The 15,669-nt window shown below is 37.9% G+C and overlaps 1 protein-coding gene across 1 annotated transcript in view; it reads left to right on the plus strand.

Moving 5' to 3' along the window:
* Positions 1–2,289: 2,289 nt before the first annotated feature.
* The window catches only part of TMEM67 (transmembrane protein 67), a 59,895-nt gene continuing 46,515 nt past the window's right edge, over positions 2,290–15,669 (plus strand). Inside the window, exons 1-3 of the mRNA XM_036264211.1 lie at positions 2,290–2,520; positions 5,382–5,470; positions 7,700–7,793. Coding sequence (XP_036120104.1) covers positions 2,295–2,520; positions 5,382–5,470; positions 7,700–7,793 — 409 coding nt within the window. The 5' untranslated portion in view covers positions 2,290–2,294. The remainder of the gene's footprint in view (positions 2,521–5,381; positions 5,471–7,699; positions 7,794–15,669) is intronic.

Genomic DNA, 15,669 nt, shown 5'->3' on the forward strand with positions numbered 1-15,669 from the left:
GGGCACATGCCCAGGTTGTAGGCTAGATCCCCAGTGGGGGGCATGCAGGAAGCAGCCAATCAATGTCTCTATCTTTCTTCCTCTCTCTCTGAAATCAATAAAGAAAAAGAAAAAAAAATTTTAATAGGTTTGTCCTATTGTAGAATATGTCAAAATATTTCTCATCTATCCCACAAAAAATGCTAATAGATTGATAACAAGTTTCAGAGATAAAAAACGAAAGTAAATTTTAGTTTCATCACTTCCTAAATAATGTAACTTTTTTGATCCTCAGTTTCCTTTTTTTTTTTTGTAAAAGAATTCAAAAGAAATAGTATTCCCTCAAAGACTTATTATGAAGAGTTAAAGTTAATGCTTTCAAGTGCCTAGCACAGTGCACAGTGTGGGACACAAAGAAGACCATTATGAATGGGAGCTCTTTCATTGCTTTAATTATATAGTAGGTAATGAGTAAATATTATTTTCCTAATCTTTTCCATAGAGCATATAACAATAGTATGCATTTCATTAAGGTAAACTAGAGTTATTTACCCATAGGAAGCTTCTGCATATTAATCTCAACTATTCTCACCATTCCTTTTCTGAGTCCCCATTAACATTTATAGTCACATGTTTTTTTAAAAAATTGTATTGTGCAAGTGATTTCCACTTCAAATTAGACACTTCAACTACACAGTAATTATTCAAACATTTTTTAGAATTCCTCTTTAAGAAAGGGTTTTCAGAACATACACCTCCGGTGCCATAAATATTAATGACTTAGTGATTGCTGATCTTTTAGAGACAATCCCGTGAGAAATACTAGGCCTAATGGTGCCAACGGTTAAAGTTATCTAACATCCTTAGATGCATTTTCTACATGCATTGAAAATATTATGTGTTATTTTGCTTAAGAGTGATAAATCAGCCCGGCCGGCGAAGCTCAGTGGTTGAGCGTCAACCCATGCACCCTGAGGTCAGCAGTTCGATTCCTGGTTGGGGCACATGCCCAGGTTGTGGGCTAGATCCCCAGTGGGGGGCATGCAGGAGGTGGCCGGTAAATGTTCTCTCTCATCATGTTTCTGTCTCTCTCCTCCTCTCCCTTCCTCCTCTCTCTCTGAAAAATCAATAAATGAAAAAAAAATTTTTTTTGAAAAGTGACAAATCATAGTTTTTATTACAAAATGAGTTGTTGCTGTTGTTTGAGAAAACCAAAAGTTGTTTTATGCTGCTGATGATGAATAAGGTGGTTTAAAAATATGTCAGGCGATTTGGGGGTGGGGCAAAAATACAACAATAAAAAAATACAGTAACAGAAGTGAGACTTAAATATTACAAAATAAAAATTTTCTTTTATGACCTACAAACTGGTTTTGAAGGTAATTCTGAAATGTTTTGGGGTAACAGCCTCCAAGGGTGCCAGACACCATTCATATATGTGTAAATTTAATTTAAAAATACTAGGTTCTTTATTCACAAGTGGGGTAAATATGATCGCATTTTATAGGCACGATCTCCCATGCTCAAAACAAGGAAAGCATAAAAGGAAAGAAAGTTCTGGCAGGAAATATCTTTCTTTGGTTCTTGAGCCAGTGTTCCAGCATCACATATCAGTATTTTGCCGACTTTTCTGACAAATGTTTTTTTTTCTTAAATCCTCACCGGAGGATTTAAGATAGAATGGGTGAAGGGAGATATATAGAGAGAGGGAGAGAAACATCCATGTGTCTCTTTCTGGTTGTCTCCCAAACAGGTCTGAAAGCCTGCGCTCTAATCACAGAGCCAAACCGGCCAGGACCTGACAATAAGTATCATTTAAAAGTTTAATAAAACAATACTTTAAAAAATTTATTCTTTATTGATTTTAGAGAGAGAGGAAGGGAGAGGGAGAGGGAGATGGAAACATCAGTGAGAGAGAACATTAATTGACTGCCTCCTGCATGCCCTGCACTGGGGATTTGGCCCACAACCTGGGCATGTGTCCAGACGGAAAATCCAACTGGGGACCTCTTGGCGCATGGGTCAACGCTCAACCACTGATGCAATCTTGATATTTCCTTTCCGGACTTCCAAATTGATTTCACGCCCGGAATATGGGTCGCGTCCCAGAATTTGAAACAAACGTTTTAAAGGTCGCGCAGTGCCAAGCTCCGTAGTTCTGACCAGCCAGCTTCCTGCGACTTTGGTAACCTAGCAACAAAGCTGCAATTGTAGACATTTCCGGAACCTCCAGCGGAAGTTATCCAATCAGCTCAGCAGAGTCGCCGCAAAGGCTGACGGGGCGCTGGAGATGCGCGGGCGCTGGCGTCTGCACCATGGTAATGGAGGGCTGTGGGGCTAGGGTAGCAATGGCGGTTTGGTCCACCTCAAAGATCACGGCTGTGACTGTGTTTCTCCAGTTGGTCCTCCCTCGCGTCTCACAGGCCCAGACCTTCTCCTTCCCTTTCCGGAAGCCCGAGACCTGCGGCCACAACCAGTATTTCGATATCTCCGCTCTCTCCTGTGTCCCCTGTGGAGCCAACCAGAGGCAGGACGCCCAAGGTGAGATGGTTTGGGGTGGGCCAAACAAACACTCCCGCCTTGGTGCAGTGCCCAGTCCCCGGCGTCTCTGCAACACCTTTCCGTCTGCGGGAAGAATGGTTCAGGATAGTTAACCACCAACGCCCGAGAGGATTTCCTCGGAGGATTGCAGTTTGAGGAAACTGGAGTCCCCTACCCCGCGGGGCATCGCCAGTCGTTTCTCGGCGCCAGTCCCCCATTCCCCAGCCTAAGGGACTTTAGGAAGCACCTGGAAAGCTGCCTATTGAAGGTAGAAAAATTGGAGAAGTAATCTGAGGTGCAGAGTGGCAAGTTGGGGAGGGAATGCAGATTAGCCCTTGGAACTTGGATAACCGTTTATCTTTTCAAATCCCAGCAATTTAGAGCTGGAAGGGACCTTATTCCTGACCAGGTTCACTCTTCTCATTTTACAGACAAGGAAATTGAAGTTCAGGTAAGGTTGTAATGTCCTTTATTGTCACCTAAATTGGGGACTGGAAGAACTTGTGTCTCTTTGCCTTGAGCGTCGACCTATGTATTTCTACTATAGGATGTGTCCATAACATTATGGATTTTCCTAGGTCGTATCCCTTTTATTATTGAATATTACTAATTGCCCTTAAAGACTCCTTAAATTAAGCTTAATTTTTTTTTTGTTTGAAACATCCATCATTTGTTCCTGGTTCTCTTCACTGAAACTGCTAGAATAAGACTTTCCCTGTATTCTAATAAAGCCTAATATGTTTTCAATCTCCATTTGGTCACCCATGGTATTAAATTTCTGCCATCTTCAAATTTGACATATCCTCATTTAAATCATCATAGGACAGGGCAGGCTCCTCAGGTGAGGAGATATGAATGAGAAAGAATTTCACAGACTCTAAAGGGTATGGTGTTAGTTTCATAATTGTGATCCTAGATGTATGCATTCTACAAAGATTCTTATTGCTGTTTCTACTTCAGACTTCCTTAGAGAATGCTGCCTTTATTTATCCAGCAAATAGAATAGTAACTATCCTCTAATGTTTACTATCTGTGCAAATGGAGGAATATGGTAATTTTTTAGAATAAATGTAACTTTTCTAATACTTTTTTTCCTTAAAAACATTTTTTCTTTTTTTTAATTTTTTCTTTTTATTTATTTCTTTTTATTTTTGTTACAGATGTTTCTCCTTTTTTACCCCATTGACACCTTCCTCCCCATCCCCCCTACCCCGTCTACTATAGGATTTGTTGTCCATGTCTATTGGTTATGCATACATGCATATAAGTTCTGTCGTTTATCTCTTCCCACCCCCCACCACTCCCTCTTCTGAGGGTTGTCAGTCTGTACCCTACTTCCGTGTTTCTGGGTCTACCCTATTCCTCAGACTGTTATATTCATTATATTCCATATATAAGTGAGATCATGTGGTATATGTCTTTTTCTGCTTGGCTTGTTTCACTTAGGATAATACTTTGCAGGTCCCTCCATGTTGTCTCAAAGGATAAGAGATCTTTCTTTCTTACAGCTGCATAGTACTCCATTGTGTATATGTACTACCGCTTTTTTATCCATTTGTCTACTGATGGACACTTGGGCTGTTTCCAGATCTTAGCTATTGTAAATAGTGCTGCTATAAACATGGGGGTACATATATTCTTTCTGATTGGTGTTTCAGGCTTCTTAGGGTATATTCCTAGAAGCGGAATCACTGGGTCAAATGGAAGTTCAATTTTTAGTTTTTTGAGGTAACACCATATTGTTTTCCATAGTGGCTGCACCAGTCTGCATTCTCACCAGCAGTGCACTAGAGTCCCCTGTTCTCCATACCCTTGCCAACACTTGTTTGATGATTTGTTGATGGCAGCCATTCTGATAGGTGTGAGGTGATACCTCATTGTTGTTTTAATTTGCATCTCTCTGATGATTAGTGATGTTGAGCATTTCTTCATATGTCTCTTGGCCATTTGTATGTCCTGTTTGGAGAGGTGTCTATTCAGCTCTTCTGCCCATTTTTTAATTGTTTTTTTTTGTCTTCCTTTTGTTGAGTTGTATGAGTACTGTATATATTAACCCCTTATCTGATGTATCATTGGCAATGATGTTCTCCCACACAGTGGGTTGCCTTTCTATTTTGATGGTTGTTTCTTTTGCTGAAAACATTTTTTTCTCTATTGATTTTAGAGAGAGAGGAAGGGAGAAGGACAGAGAGAAATATCAATGAGAAAGAATATCAATGGCTTCCTCCTGCATGCCCCCCACTGGGAATTTGGCCCACAACCTGGGCATGTGCCCTGACCAGGAATCGAACCAGAGACCTCGTGGTGCATGGGTCAGTGTTCAATCACTGAGCCATACTGGCTGGGCTAAGGTTTTGTTTTGACAAAGTAAATTTAAATACATTGAATATATGTATATGTTTGGGTGAAATAGAAATGTGAAATTTCCATATCAGTTAATCAGCAGTTTGACTTAGTTTAATAGTTCAATATTTTAATAATTTAGTTATGTTTGCACTAAAAATGGTAGCAAACACAATACTTACTGTGTGCCAGACACATTTTGAGACCTTTATGTATAATAAGTAATTTAATATTCATACTAACCCTATGAGGAAAGTATTGTGTTTTCCATTATACCAGAGTGGAAGCCAGAGCACAGAAAGTTCAGTAACTTGTTCAAGGTCCCCAGCTAAGTAGCAGAATCAAAATTAGAAACCAAGGAGTAAGTTTCTGGATTTGAACCTAAGCAGCACTGGCTCCAGAACCTTGCTCTTAACTACTATATTTCTTCTCTAGATATTAAGAATTATTAAAAGTTTTCCTGTTTTAGGATTTTATTTTTATTTACCAAGGTCCAAAATTGGCTCTCTTATTTTTAGGAACTTCATGTGTATGTCTACCAGGATTTCAGATGATCTCTAATAATGGAGGAGCTGATATTATTTGTAAAAAGTGCCCGGAAGACAGGGTATGGAGTATTTATCTTTAAAAAATCTTATTATAAAAAGTAGTAAATTAAATGTATTTTTAATCTACCATTTAATATTGCACACTGTTATTTTCCCACAACCTTTAACATTATAAAGCTAACTTTTTTTTACTAGAGTGAATTTTGGGAGATTGGTGAAATTTTATGCAAACTTGGAATAAACAGGAATTTATTGCTTCACTTTGTGAAATCTAAAAATAAAAAAAAAAAACAAAGCTGTGAAAATTTTTTACTTTTCCTCATAGAGTAACTTAGTTTTAAAGAGAAATAGATGAATGATATATTTATAGAGCAATTTGGAATATGCATATCCTTTGGTACAAATTGAGTTCAGTGTCTTTTTTTTTTTTGTATATACCCCTCGCGGGAACCGAACCCAGAACTCTCTGGTCTGCAGGCCGATGCTCCAACCGCTGACCGGCCAGGGCGAGTTCAGTGTCTTAGACTTACCTATATGTTAATGTTTTATATAATAATTTATGTTCATAATTTTAAATTGTTAAGTTTATCAAATGCCAATTGCATTACTAAATAGGTTAAATAATATCTGTTGCTTTCTCTTAGTCATTTCATTATATCATAACTTTTGGAAAAACAGGAAGTTAATAGTTATTATATATGATGATTCTTAATTAACAGAAATACATTTGCAATCATTTTGGATAATTAGGAATCTCTGTGTGCCAGTTCTGACTTAAATAGTAATATTTCTTCTTATTATGTGTATTAAAGAAACACTGAATTTGGGAATTTAATATAAACTTACCAGTTGTCCTAATTTATGGCTAGTACCTATAGATTTGATGATCATTTTGATACTAACTTTATATTTATGGAAATATTGACCCTATGATATATAGCTACAATTATGAAATGATGCCAAAGGAGATTTGTTTTTCAGTGACATTAATAAAAAAGTCATAATTTTTCAATAGTCTTATATAAATGTGCTGCCAAATATAAGAGTATTTATTGATATATCCAGTTTTTCAACAAATATTTAAAATAATTTGTGGCATTGTATTTTTGTTTTGTTTTTTTGTTAATTCTCACCAGAGGATTATTTAAAAAAAATTTTCCCCCTTTTATTGATTTCAGAGAGAGAGAAAGTGAGAGGGAGAGAGAGAGAGAAACATTGACGAGAGAGAACATCTATTGGCCGCCTCCCGCATGTCCTCTACTGGGGATTGGGCCCACACCCTGGGCATGTGTCCTAACTGGGAATTGAACCGGCGACCTCTTGGTGCATGGGTCGACCCTCAACCAGTGAGCCACATCGGCAGGACACCAGAGGATATTTTTCCATTGATTTTTAGATAGAGGGGGAGGGAGTGAGGGAGAGAGAAAGAAATATTGATGTGAGAAATACACGTTGATTGGTTACCTCCCACATGATCCTGACCAAGGCTGGGGATTGAACCTGCAACCCAGGTACATGCCCTTGACCAGGAATCGAACCCAGGACCCTTCAGTCCGAGGGCCGACACTAATTGCTGAGCCAAACTGGCCAGGGCAGCATTTTTTTATTGCCATTGTTCTCTTAATTTTAGCTACATTCATGTTTGTAATATGATTACTGTATTTTTGTGTCAGATTTTTTCTAAATCATATAAAGCCCAATTTTGAATGTTGTCATATTTTATCAAAAACCTTTACCTAGCACAAACTATTAATGGATAGAAGGATATAGCCTCATAATTTAATTTTAACAACTTCGTTTACCTATCAGTTATATATCACATTTGCCTATTTTGAATCATAACTTAATTTTAAAAAGCTAATGTATTTGGATTCTTAAAAATTAGAATAATTATTTTAAGACAAATAAGACTAAATTATTAATTGGCTATCTATTTATTAAATTCAGTTGAATTTTGTTGTTTTATCTTTGTAAATGGAAAAACTGAATAACTATTAATTATGGGGGAAAAAAAGGACTCATTTGAACTGAAAATCATGAAGAAGGAAGAACTACTGCCCAGAGTTAAAAGTAGTCAATACATAGTTGTAAATGTATATCTTAATTTTGGAATATAGGCACAAATTGGCTACACAGGAAATTTTTATGTTGCCCATATGTGTATTATGTATGTGAATAAAAACCTCAAATTATACACTGTTGTGGGTTTTTGGACTTAACATTATTAATTAAGGAGAAAAAATTGATTAAGAAGATGATTTTTTTTTTTTTTTTTTTTTTTAATTTAGAAAGGTGTTACCAAAGATGGCTGGAACTGCACTTCTTGCCCTGGTAGTTTAACTGCAGAAGGAAAATGCCACTGTCCCACTGGCCATATTTTAGGTAAGAAGTAGATTTCTAATGAAATATTAACTTATCTTCATTTGTGTTTGTTTTTGATAAGGACATTAATTGAAATAGTATGGTGATTTCTTAATTTTTTTTTTTATTATTGTTCAAAATATAATGATGTTTGAGATATCAGAAGGCATAAAGAAGAAGATAAAGAGCCTTACCTGATTTAAAAAAATTCTTCTTAATAATGTAGGATTAGTTGGATACTTCCTTAATATAATAGATAAAATACATGTTTCAACTCAAAAGCCAACATGATGCTTAGTAAGGAAAAATTATAATTATTCCTCTTAATGTCAGGACCCAGATAAGGATGTAAATAATGTACTTAGGTTAGTTAAAGAAATAGGTCATAGAGTAATTAAAAAGGAGAAGGTAAAAATCATTACTTTTCAACGATTTAATTGTATAGTTAGAAAATCCAAGGGAATCACTAAAAATCATTATAAACAGTAGACGTTCCTGGCTACAAAATTGATATCCTAAAATTAGTAGTTTCTTATCCAAATAGTAATCCTTTAGAAACTGTGAAGGAAGGAAAGATCTCATCTACAGTAGCAACAAAAAAAAATTGAAAATCTAGGCATAAATGTATGAGATAAATTAATTGAAAAAAATCTCAGGGTGCTACTGAGACACACAGAAGTAGGCTTTAATAAATGAAACATACACCTCATTCTTGGATGCAAAGATTAGATATAAAGATATCAGCTCTCCTAATACCAGTCTATTTATTTATTTCCTTTATTGATTTTAGAGAGAAAGGAAGGGAGAGGGAGAGAGACATAGAAACACATTGATGAGAGAGAACATCGATTGGCCACCTTCTGCATACTCCCTACTGGGGATTTGGCCCACAATCTGGGTACGTGCCCTGAAAGGGAATTGAACTGGCGAGCTCTTGGTGCATGGGTTGATGCTCAACCACTGAGCCACACCTGCTGGGCTGGATTTTGTCTTTTTTAGGGACTTCAAAAATTAAGTCTAAGTTTATCTAGAAAAATAAGTGAAAACCAAGAAAATTATGAAAAAGAAAAAAGGAGACAACTCCATCAGCTATGCATATTTTATAGCTGCTATAATAACATGTATTGCTGACATATGAGTAACAGACTGGTTGATGGAACTTAAAAGTAGAGAATCAAAATAGATCCAGTTCATATGGTAATATTGTATGAGATAAAATTGGCATTTCATATCAGTGGAGAAAAGACTGATTAATAAATGGTATTTGGGAAAACATTAAGTTGGGTTTCTACCTTTTTTTTTGGTACGTGTCCCTGGTGGGAACCAAACCTGGGACTCTCTGGTCCGCAAGCCGATGCTCCAACCACTGAGCCAAACCGGCCAGGGCGAGTTTCTACCTTTATTCCTTAAAAATTAATTTGAGGTCAGCCTGGCTGGTATGGCTCAGTGGTTGAGCATTGACCCATGCACCAAGAGGTCACTGGTTCGATTCCTGGTCAGGGCACATGCCCAGGTTGTGAGCCCAATCCCCAGTTGGGGGCATGCAGAAGGTGGCCAGTCGATGTTCTCTTTTATTAATGTTTTGTCTCTCTCTCCCTCTCCCTTCTTCTCTCTAAAATCAGTAAAGAAAAAAATTTTTTTAATTAACAAAAATTACTTTGAGGTCCATCAAATATTTAAATATGAATCTATGAAAGTGTGTAAAAAAAATAGGAAACATTTTATGTTGTAGTCTGTAATAGACCTTTTAAGTATGAGAAAAAATTCAAGCTATAGAAGAAAAATTGGTAAATTTGACTACATAAAAATAAAATACCACGTCAAAAAAATCATAAACAATACCAGAAAAAAACTGCAAGCTAGAAAGAAATTTATAATGCATGCAGTGGACAAAGGGCTGAATTCTGAAATATATGTAAAACTTCTACAAATAAGAGCATGGTGAACAACTGAAATTTTTTTTTTTTTTTATCCTCACCTGAGGACATTTTTGCATTTATCTTCAGATAGAGCGGGAGGGAGCGAGGGAGGAAGACAGAGAGAGAAACATCAATGTGAGAGAGATACATCAAGTGGCTGCCACCCACACGACCCCAACCGAGGCCAGGGACAAACTGCAACCCAGGTACGTGCCCTTAGCGGGAACTGAACCCAGGACTGTCTGGTCCGCGGTCTGACGCTCTAACCGCTGAGCCAAACTGGCCAGGGCAACAAATGAAACTTTAAAATAGCCGAAAATCAAGAATAAAGTTTACAGAGAAAAAAATGTTTAAACATGAAAAAATTGCTCAACCTTACTCAGAGTAAGAATTAAAATTATGGGGGACTGAATGAAAAAGGTGAAGGGATAGAGAGGTACAGATTGGTAGTTACAAAATAGTCATGGAGATGTGAAGTACAGCATAGAAAATGCAGTCGTTAATATTGTAATAACTATGTGCCAGTTGGGTACTGAAAATATCAGGGGGAACTCTTTGTAAAGTATGTGATTGTTTAACCACTATGCTGTATACCAGAAAGTAATACAAAATAATATTGAATGTAAACTGTAATTGAAAAAAATTTTTTTAAACTTTTACAGCAATATAAGGATTAGAAGAATTAAAATCAGCATTCTTGCCTATTCAAAAAAATTCAAATCTTATTTTAAGATAAATTTTATTCTTAACCTATCAGATTTTATTGTTAAACTTTTTCAACTTTGACAGCATGTTTGCAAGGATACAGGAAAACTGATATATTATTGAGGAAGTATAAATGGTTGCAACCTCTATGGAGAGCAACTTGACAGTATTTATCAAATGTAGATCATTCCCAAGCAAACCTTTTTCTTTTTCTTTTTTTTTTTTACTTTATTAATTTATTTTTGTTACACATGTTTCTCCTTTTTCCCTCACTTACCCCCTCCTTCCAGTCCAGCCCTCGTCCCCAGCATTGTTGTCTATGTCCGTGGTTATGCATATATGCATTTAAGTTCTATGGTTTATATCTTCCCTCTTCTCTCCCCCAACCCCCTTTCTGAGGTTTGTCAGTCTTTATCCTACTACTATGTCTCTGAGTCTATTTGTTCATCAGTTTGTCTTGTTTATTATATACCACAGAAACATTGGTGTTATATATCACAAGAGATCATGTGATATTTGTCTTTCTCTGATTGGCTTGTTTCGCTTAGGATAATACTCTCCAGGTCCCTCCATGTTGTCTCAAAGGATAAGAGATCTTTCTTACAGCTGCATAGTATTCCATTGTGTATATGTAGCACAGCTTTTTTATCCACTCATCTGTTGATGGACACTTGGGCTGTTTCCAGATCTTAGTGATTGTAAATAGTGCTGCTATGAATGTAGGGGTACATATATTCTTTCTGATTGGTGTTTCAGGCTTCTTAGGATATATTCTTAGAAGTGGGATCACTGGGTCAAATGGCAGTTCAATTTTTAACTTTTTTTTTTTTCCCTCACCTGAGGACATTTCCCCATTTTTTGTTCAGATAGAGTGGGAGGGAGAGAGAGAACCATCGACGTGAAAGGGACACATCGAGTGGCTGCCACCCGCACGACCCAACCAGGGCTGGGGACAAACTGCTACCGAGGTACATGCCCTTAGCGGGAACTGAACCCTGGTCTCTCTGGACCGCAAGCCAATGCTCCAACCACTGAGCCAAACCGGCCAGGGCTTAATTTTTAACTTTTTGAGGTAACACCACATTGTCTTCCATAGTGGCTGCACCAGTCTGCATTCCCACCAGCAATGTACTCGAGTCCCCTTTTCTCCACACCCTCCCTCGTCTGCACTTGTTGTTCGATAATTTGTTGATGGCAACCATTCTGACAGGTGTGAGGTGATACCTCATTGTTGTTTTAATTTGCATCTCTCTGATGATTAATGTCATTGAGCACTTTTTCATATGTCTCTTAGCCATTTGTATGTCCTATTTGGAGAGGTCTCTCTTTAGGTCCTCTGCTCATTTTTTAATTGGGTTCTTTGTCTTCCTTTTGTTCAGTTGTATGAGCACTCTATATATTTTGGAAATTAACCCCTTATCTGATGTATTGTTGGCAGTTATGCTCTCCATATAGTGGGTTCCCTTTCCATTTTGATGGTTGTTTCCAAGCAAGCTTTTTTTTTAGGAATTTTTTTTCCAGTACAGATAAATATATGTCTGCAGAAGTATATGCATGGTATTTTTGTTGTTGCTTTGTTTTTATATATTGATATTTGTTTTTGAGAGAGCAGAAGGGAGAGAGAGATGGAAACATTGATGTGAGAGAGAACCATCAATCGGCTGTGTCCTGCATGCCCCATCCTGTGGATCGAGCCCAAAACCTGGGCATGTACTCTGGCCAGGAATCGAACTGGGACCTCTCAGTTTATGGGTCGATGCTCAATCCACTGAGCCACACTGGTCAGATTGCACCATTATTCCTAAGAGAAAGGATTGTAAATAATGCAAAAGTGTGCAAAGAGGTTATTAATCAAATAAACTATGGTACATCCAGACAATGGTGTAGGATGTAGCTTTAGAAAAATATAGCAGTTTTGTAAGCATTGCTTTGGAAAGAAATCTAAGATACATTAGGTAAGAAAGCAAAATATAGAAAAGTTTACTCTTTCATCTACAAATATTTACTAATTACCTGCCATTTATTTGTACTATTTTAATGTATTTGGTATGTTACCATTTATGTTTTTATTTATAAAACATTTTTTATTCTTTATTCATTTTATGTGTTTTTTTGTGTGTGTGTTTTTTTTTGTTTTTTTGTTTTTGCATTTATCTTCAGATAGAGTGGGAGGGAGAGAGGGAGGAAGAGAGAGAGAGAAACACTGATGCGAGAGAGACACATCGACTGGTTGCTACCCTACCCACACAACCCCAACTGGGGCCACGGAAAAACTACAACCAAGGTACGCGCTGCGCCCTTAGCGGGAACTGAACCTGGGACTCTCTGGTTCGCGGGCCGACACTCTAACCGCTGAGCCAAACCAGCCAGGGCTTTTGTTTATTCATTTTAGAGGGAGAGGAAGCAACCTGGGCATGTGCCCTGACCGGGAGTCAAACCGGCAACCTCTTGTTGCATGGGTCGACTGATGCTCAATTACTGAGCCATACTGCCTGGCCTATTTATGTTTTTTATTTATTAAATTTTTTTTTTTTTCATTTTTAGAGAGAGAGGAAGGGAGAGGGAGAGAGAGAGAGAAACATCGATGAAAAAGAACATTGATTGGCTGCCTCCTGCAAGGCCCCCACTAGGGATTTGGCCCACAACCTGGGCATGTGCCCTGACTGGGAATTGAACCAACGACCTCTTAGTACATGGGTTGACGCTCAACCACTGGTCCACACCAGCCAGGCCATGTATGTTTTTTTTTAAAGATTATGTGAATGTGCCCGAGGCCAGGCCCATTTATGTTTTTTAAAAAAGATTATATGTGGCCCTGGCCGGTTTGGTTCAGCGGTTGGAGCGTCGGCCTGCGGTCCTGAGAGACCCGGGTTCGGTTCCCGCTAGGGGCGCGTACCTCGGTTGCAGTTTGTCCCTGGCCCTGCTCGGTTGTGCGGGTGGCAACCACTCGATGTGTTCCTTTCACATCGATGTTTCTCTCTCTCTCTCTCTGTTCCTCTCTCTCCCTCCCACTCTACCTGAACAAAAAAAAAAAAAAAGATTATATGTGTATGTGCCCAGCTGTTGTGGCTCAGTGGTTGAGCATCAGACCCCTGTACATGCCTGGATTGTGAGCTTTATCCCCAGCAGGGCACGTGCAGCAGGCAGATGATGTTGATGTTTTTCCCCTCTCCTTTCCTCTCTCACTAAAATCAATAAAGAGCATTAAAAAAGAAAGAAAGAAGGAAACTAGTAACAGTGTTGCCTCTAGGTGGAGAACCGAGTGTCTGGAGGAAATGGGTAAGGTGCTTAATTTTTACTTGAAATCCATCGGTGCTATTTATTTTAAAATATTATTTATTTTTAATGAATAAAATTCCTGCCATCAATTCATTGAAAATCTAGTTAGAAGGCAGGATATGCATGTGGAAATGTAATGTGCAGAACAAGATACCAGTAAAAGATTTTCACAAGGGGCACACATATTAAATCATCAGTTGAGCACTATAGACAATAAATGCTGTATAAGGAACAACCAGAGTTGTTTGGAATGGTTGCCGTGGAAAAGCAGTGGATTTATAGGATTTCAAAGGTAGCAAGAAAGAGAAGAATATTCCAGGCAGAAGGAACGGTGTGAACAAATTTATAATTTTTATATTATGAATGTAAAAATCCAGATTGAGTGTGAAGGGATTATGAGAAGATCAGTTTGCTGAATTTAAAGGTGCATTGGTCCAGATTGTGGAAGGCCTTGAATGGTAGAGTATTCTATTGGCATATGTAGTTCATTGAACGTTTTGAACAGGAAAATTCTTAAGATTAATCTGGCAGCCGTCTGTTGTACTTGTTCATTCAACATATATTATTGAACTCCTACTATGTACTGGGCATTGTCCAAGGGCATGAGATAAAGCTGTGAACAGGAATGATGTGCCTGCCCTCATGAAGTTTACATTTAAGGAATGGAAGACTGGAAGTAGGAAGAACTGTGAACAGGCTGCTGCGGTACTGTAGGCATGAAGATATAAGGACCTGAACCAGAGTTAGGCCAAAACTGTGCACGAAGGAGGAGATGCTAGAAATGTTAAAAGGATAACAGTAGATGAGTGAAGGAATATGAGGATGAGGAAAATGGAAAAGTAAAAAATAACTCTGGAGTTTCTAAGTGGACGTGAAGTATATGATGGTCCATAGATTCAAATGCTGTGTGCCTTGGCAGGTTTGGTTCAGTGGTTGGAGCGTTGGCCTGTGGACCAGAGAGTCCCGGGTTCGGTTCCTGCTAGGGGCACATACCAAAAAAAAAATGCTGTGGAGAAGTCAAGAGTGCCTGAATTACTGAGATTACTTTTGACAGTCATAAATCAATGATGCTGTAGTTTCAGTTTCAGTGAGTTGCTGAGAGTGAAGGCTAGATGTCAGGGGTTATAAACAGTGGCTCTGATAACCAAATGACCCCTTAAAACTGGTGACAGCTGTGCAAACAGTATTTCACTATTTTAGAGGCTACTATTGCATACTTAAAATTCTCCATGGTGTGAGCTCCTTGAACTTTTGCAGTTAATTTCTTCATGGATTTGCAAGAGGGGTTGTGGAGGAGTAAGAGGGTGGATGGAAAGAGGGTGTGTCTTCTTGCACAGCTTTTCCCAACTCTTCCCATTTCTGGTATAAGAAAAATTCCCAGGTGATGAGATAAATAATTTTCAAAAATTATTAACACAGTAAATACATATTAAAAATATCAAATATTTGCTCTGGCCAGTTTGGCTCAGCAGTTAGAACGATGGCCCGTGGACCAAAGAGTTGCAGTTTCTATTCCTGTCAAGGGTACCTACCTCGGTTGCACTTCATCCCTGGCCCTGGTCAGGGTCGTGCAGGAGGCAACCAGTCAGTGTGTCTCTCTCACATTGATGTTTCTCTCTCTCCCTCTCGCTCTCCCCCCCTTCCCACTCTATCTGAAGATAAATGGAAAAATGTTCTCGGGTGAGGATTAAAAAATATATATATATATATTTATATTTATATATATATATATTTATATTTATATATATATAAAATAATTCATGAGACTATTAAATGAGAAGTGAAAGCCTATACTCCCCACCTATTGTGTTTCCCAGAACTTACCCTAATGTAATAAATTGTTTCTTCTCTATCCTTTCAATTTTATATATATATATTTATATATAAAACAATTTTGAAGTGTATATATACTATATATTTTAGAGATAGTTCCATAAGATCACATATAGATCTACTGCTTAAAAAATACATATAGCTGGCCCTGGCCAGTTTGG

The sequence above is a fragment of the Molossus molossus genome, unplaced genomic scaffold (genome assembly GCF_014108415.1).
Source record: "Molossus molossus isolate mMolMol1 unplaced genomic scaffold, mMolMol1.p scaffold_m16_p_16, whole genome shotgun sequence".
Classification (NCBI taxonomy): Eukaryota; Metazoa; Chordata; class Mammalia; order Chiroptera; family Molossidae; genus Molossus; species Molossus molossus.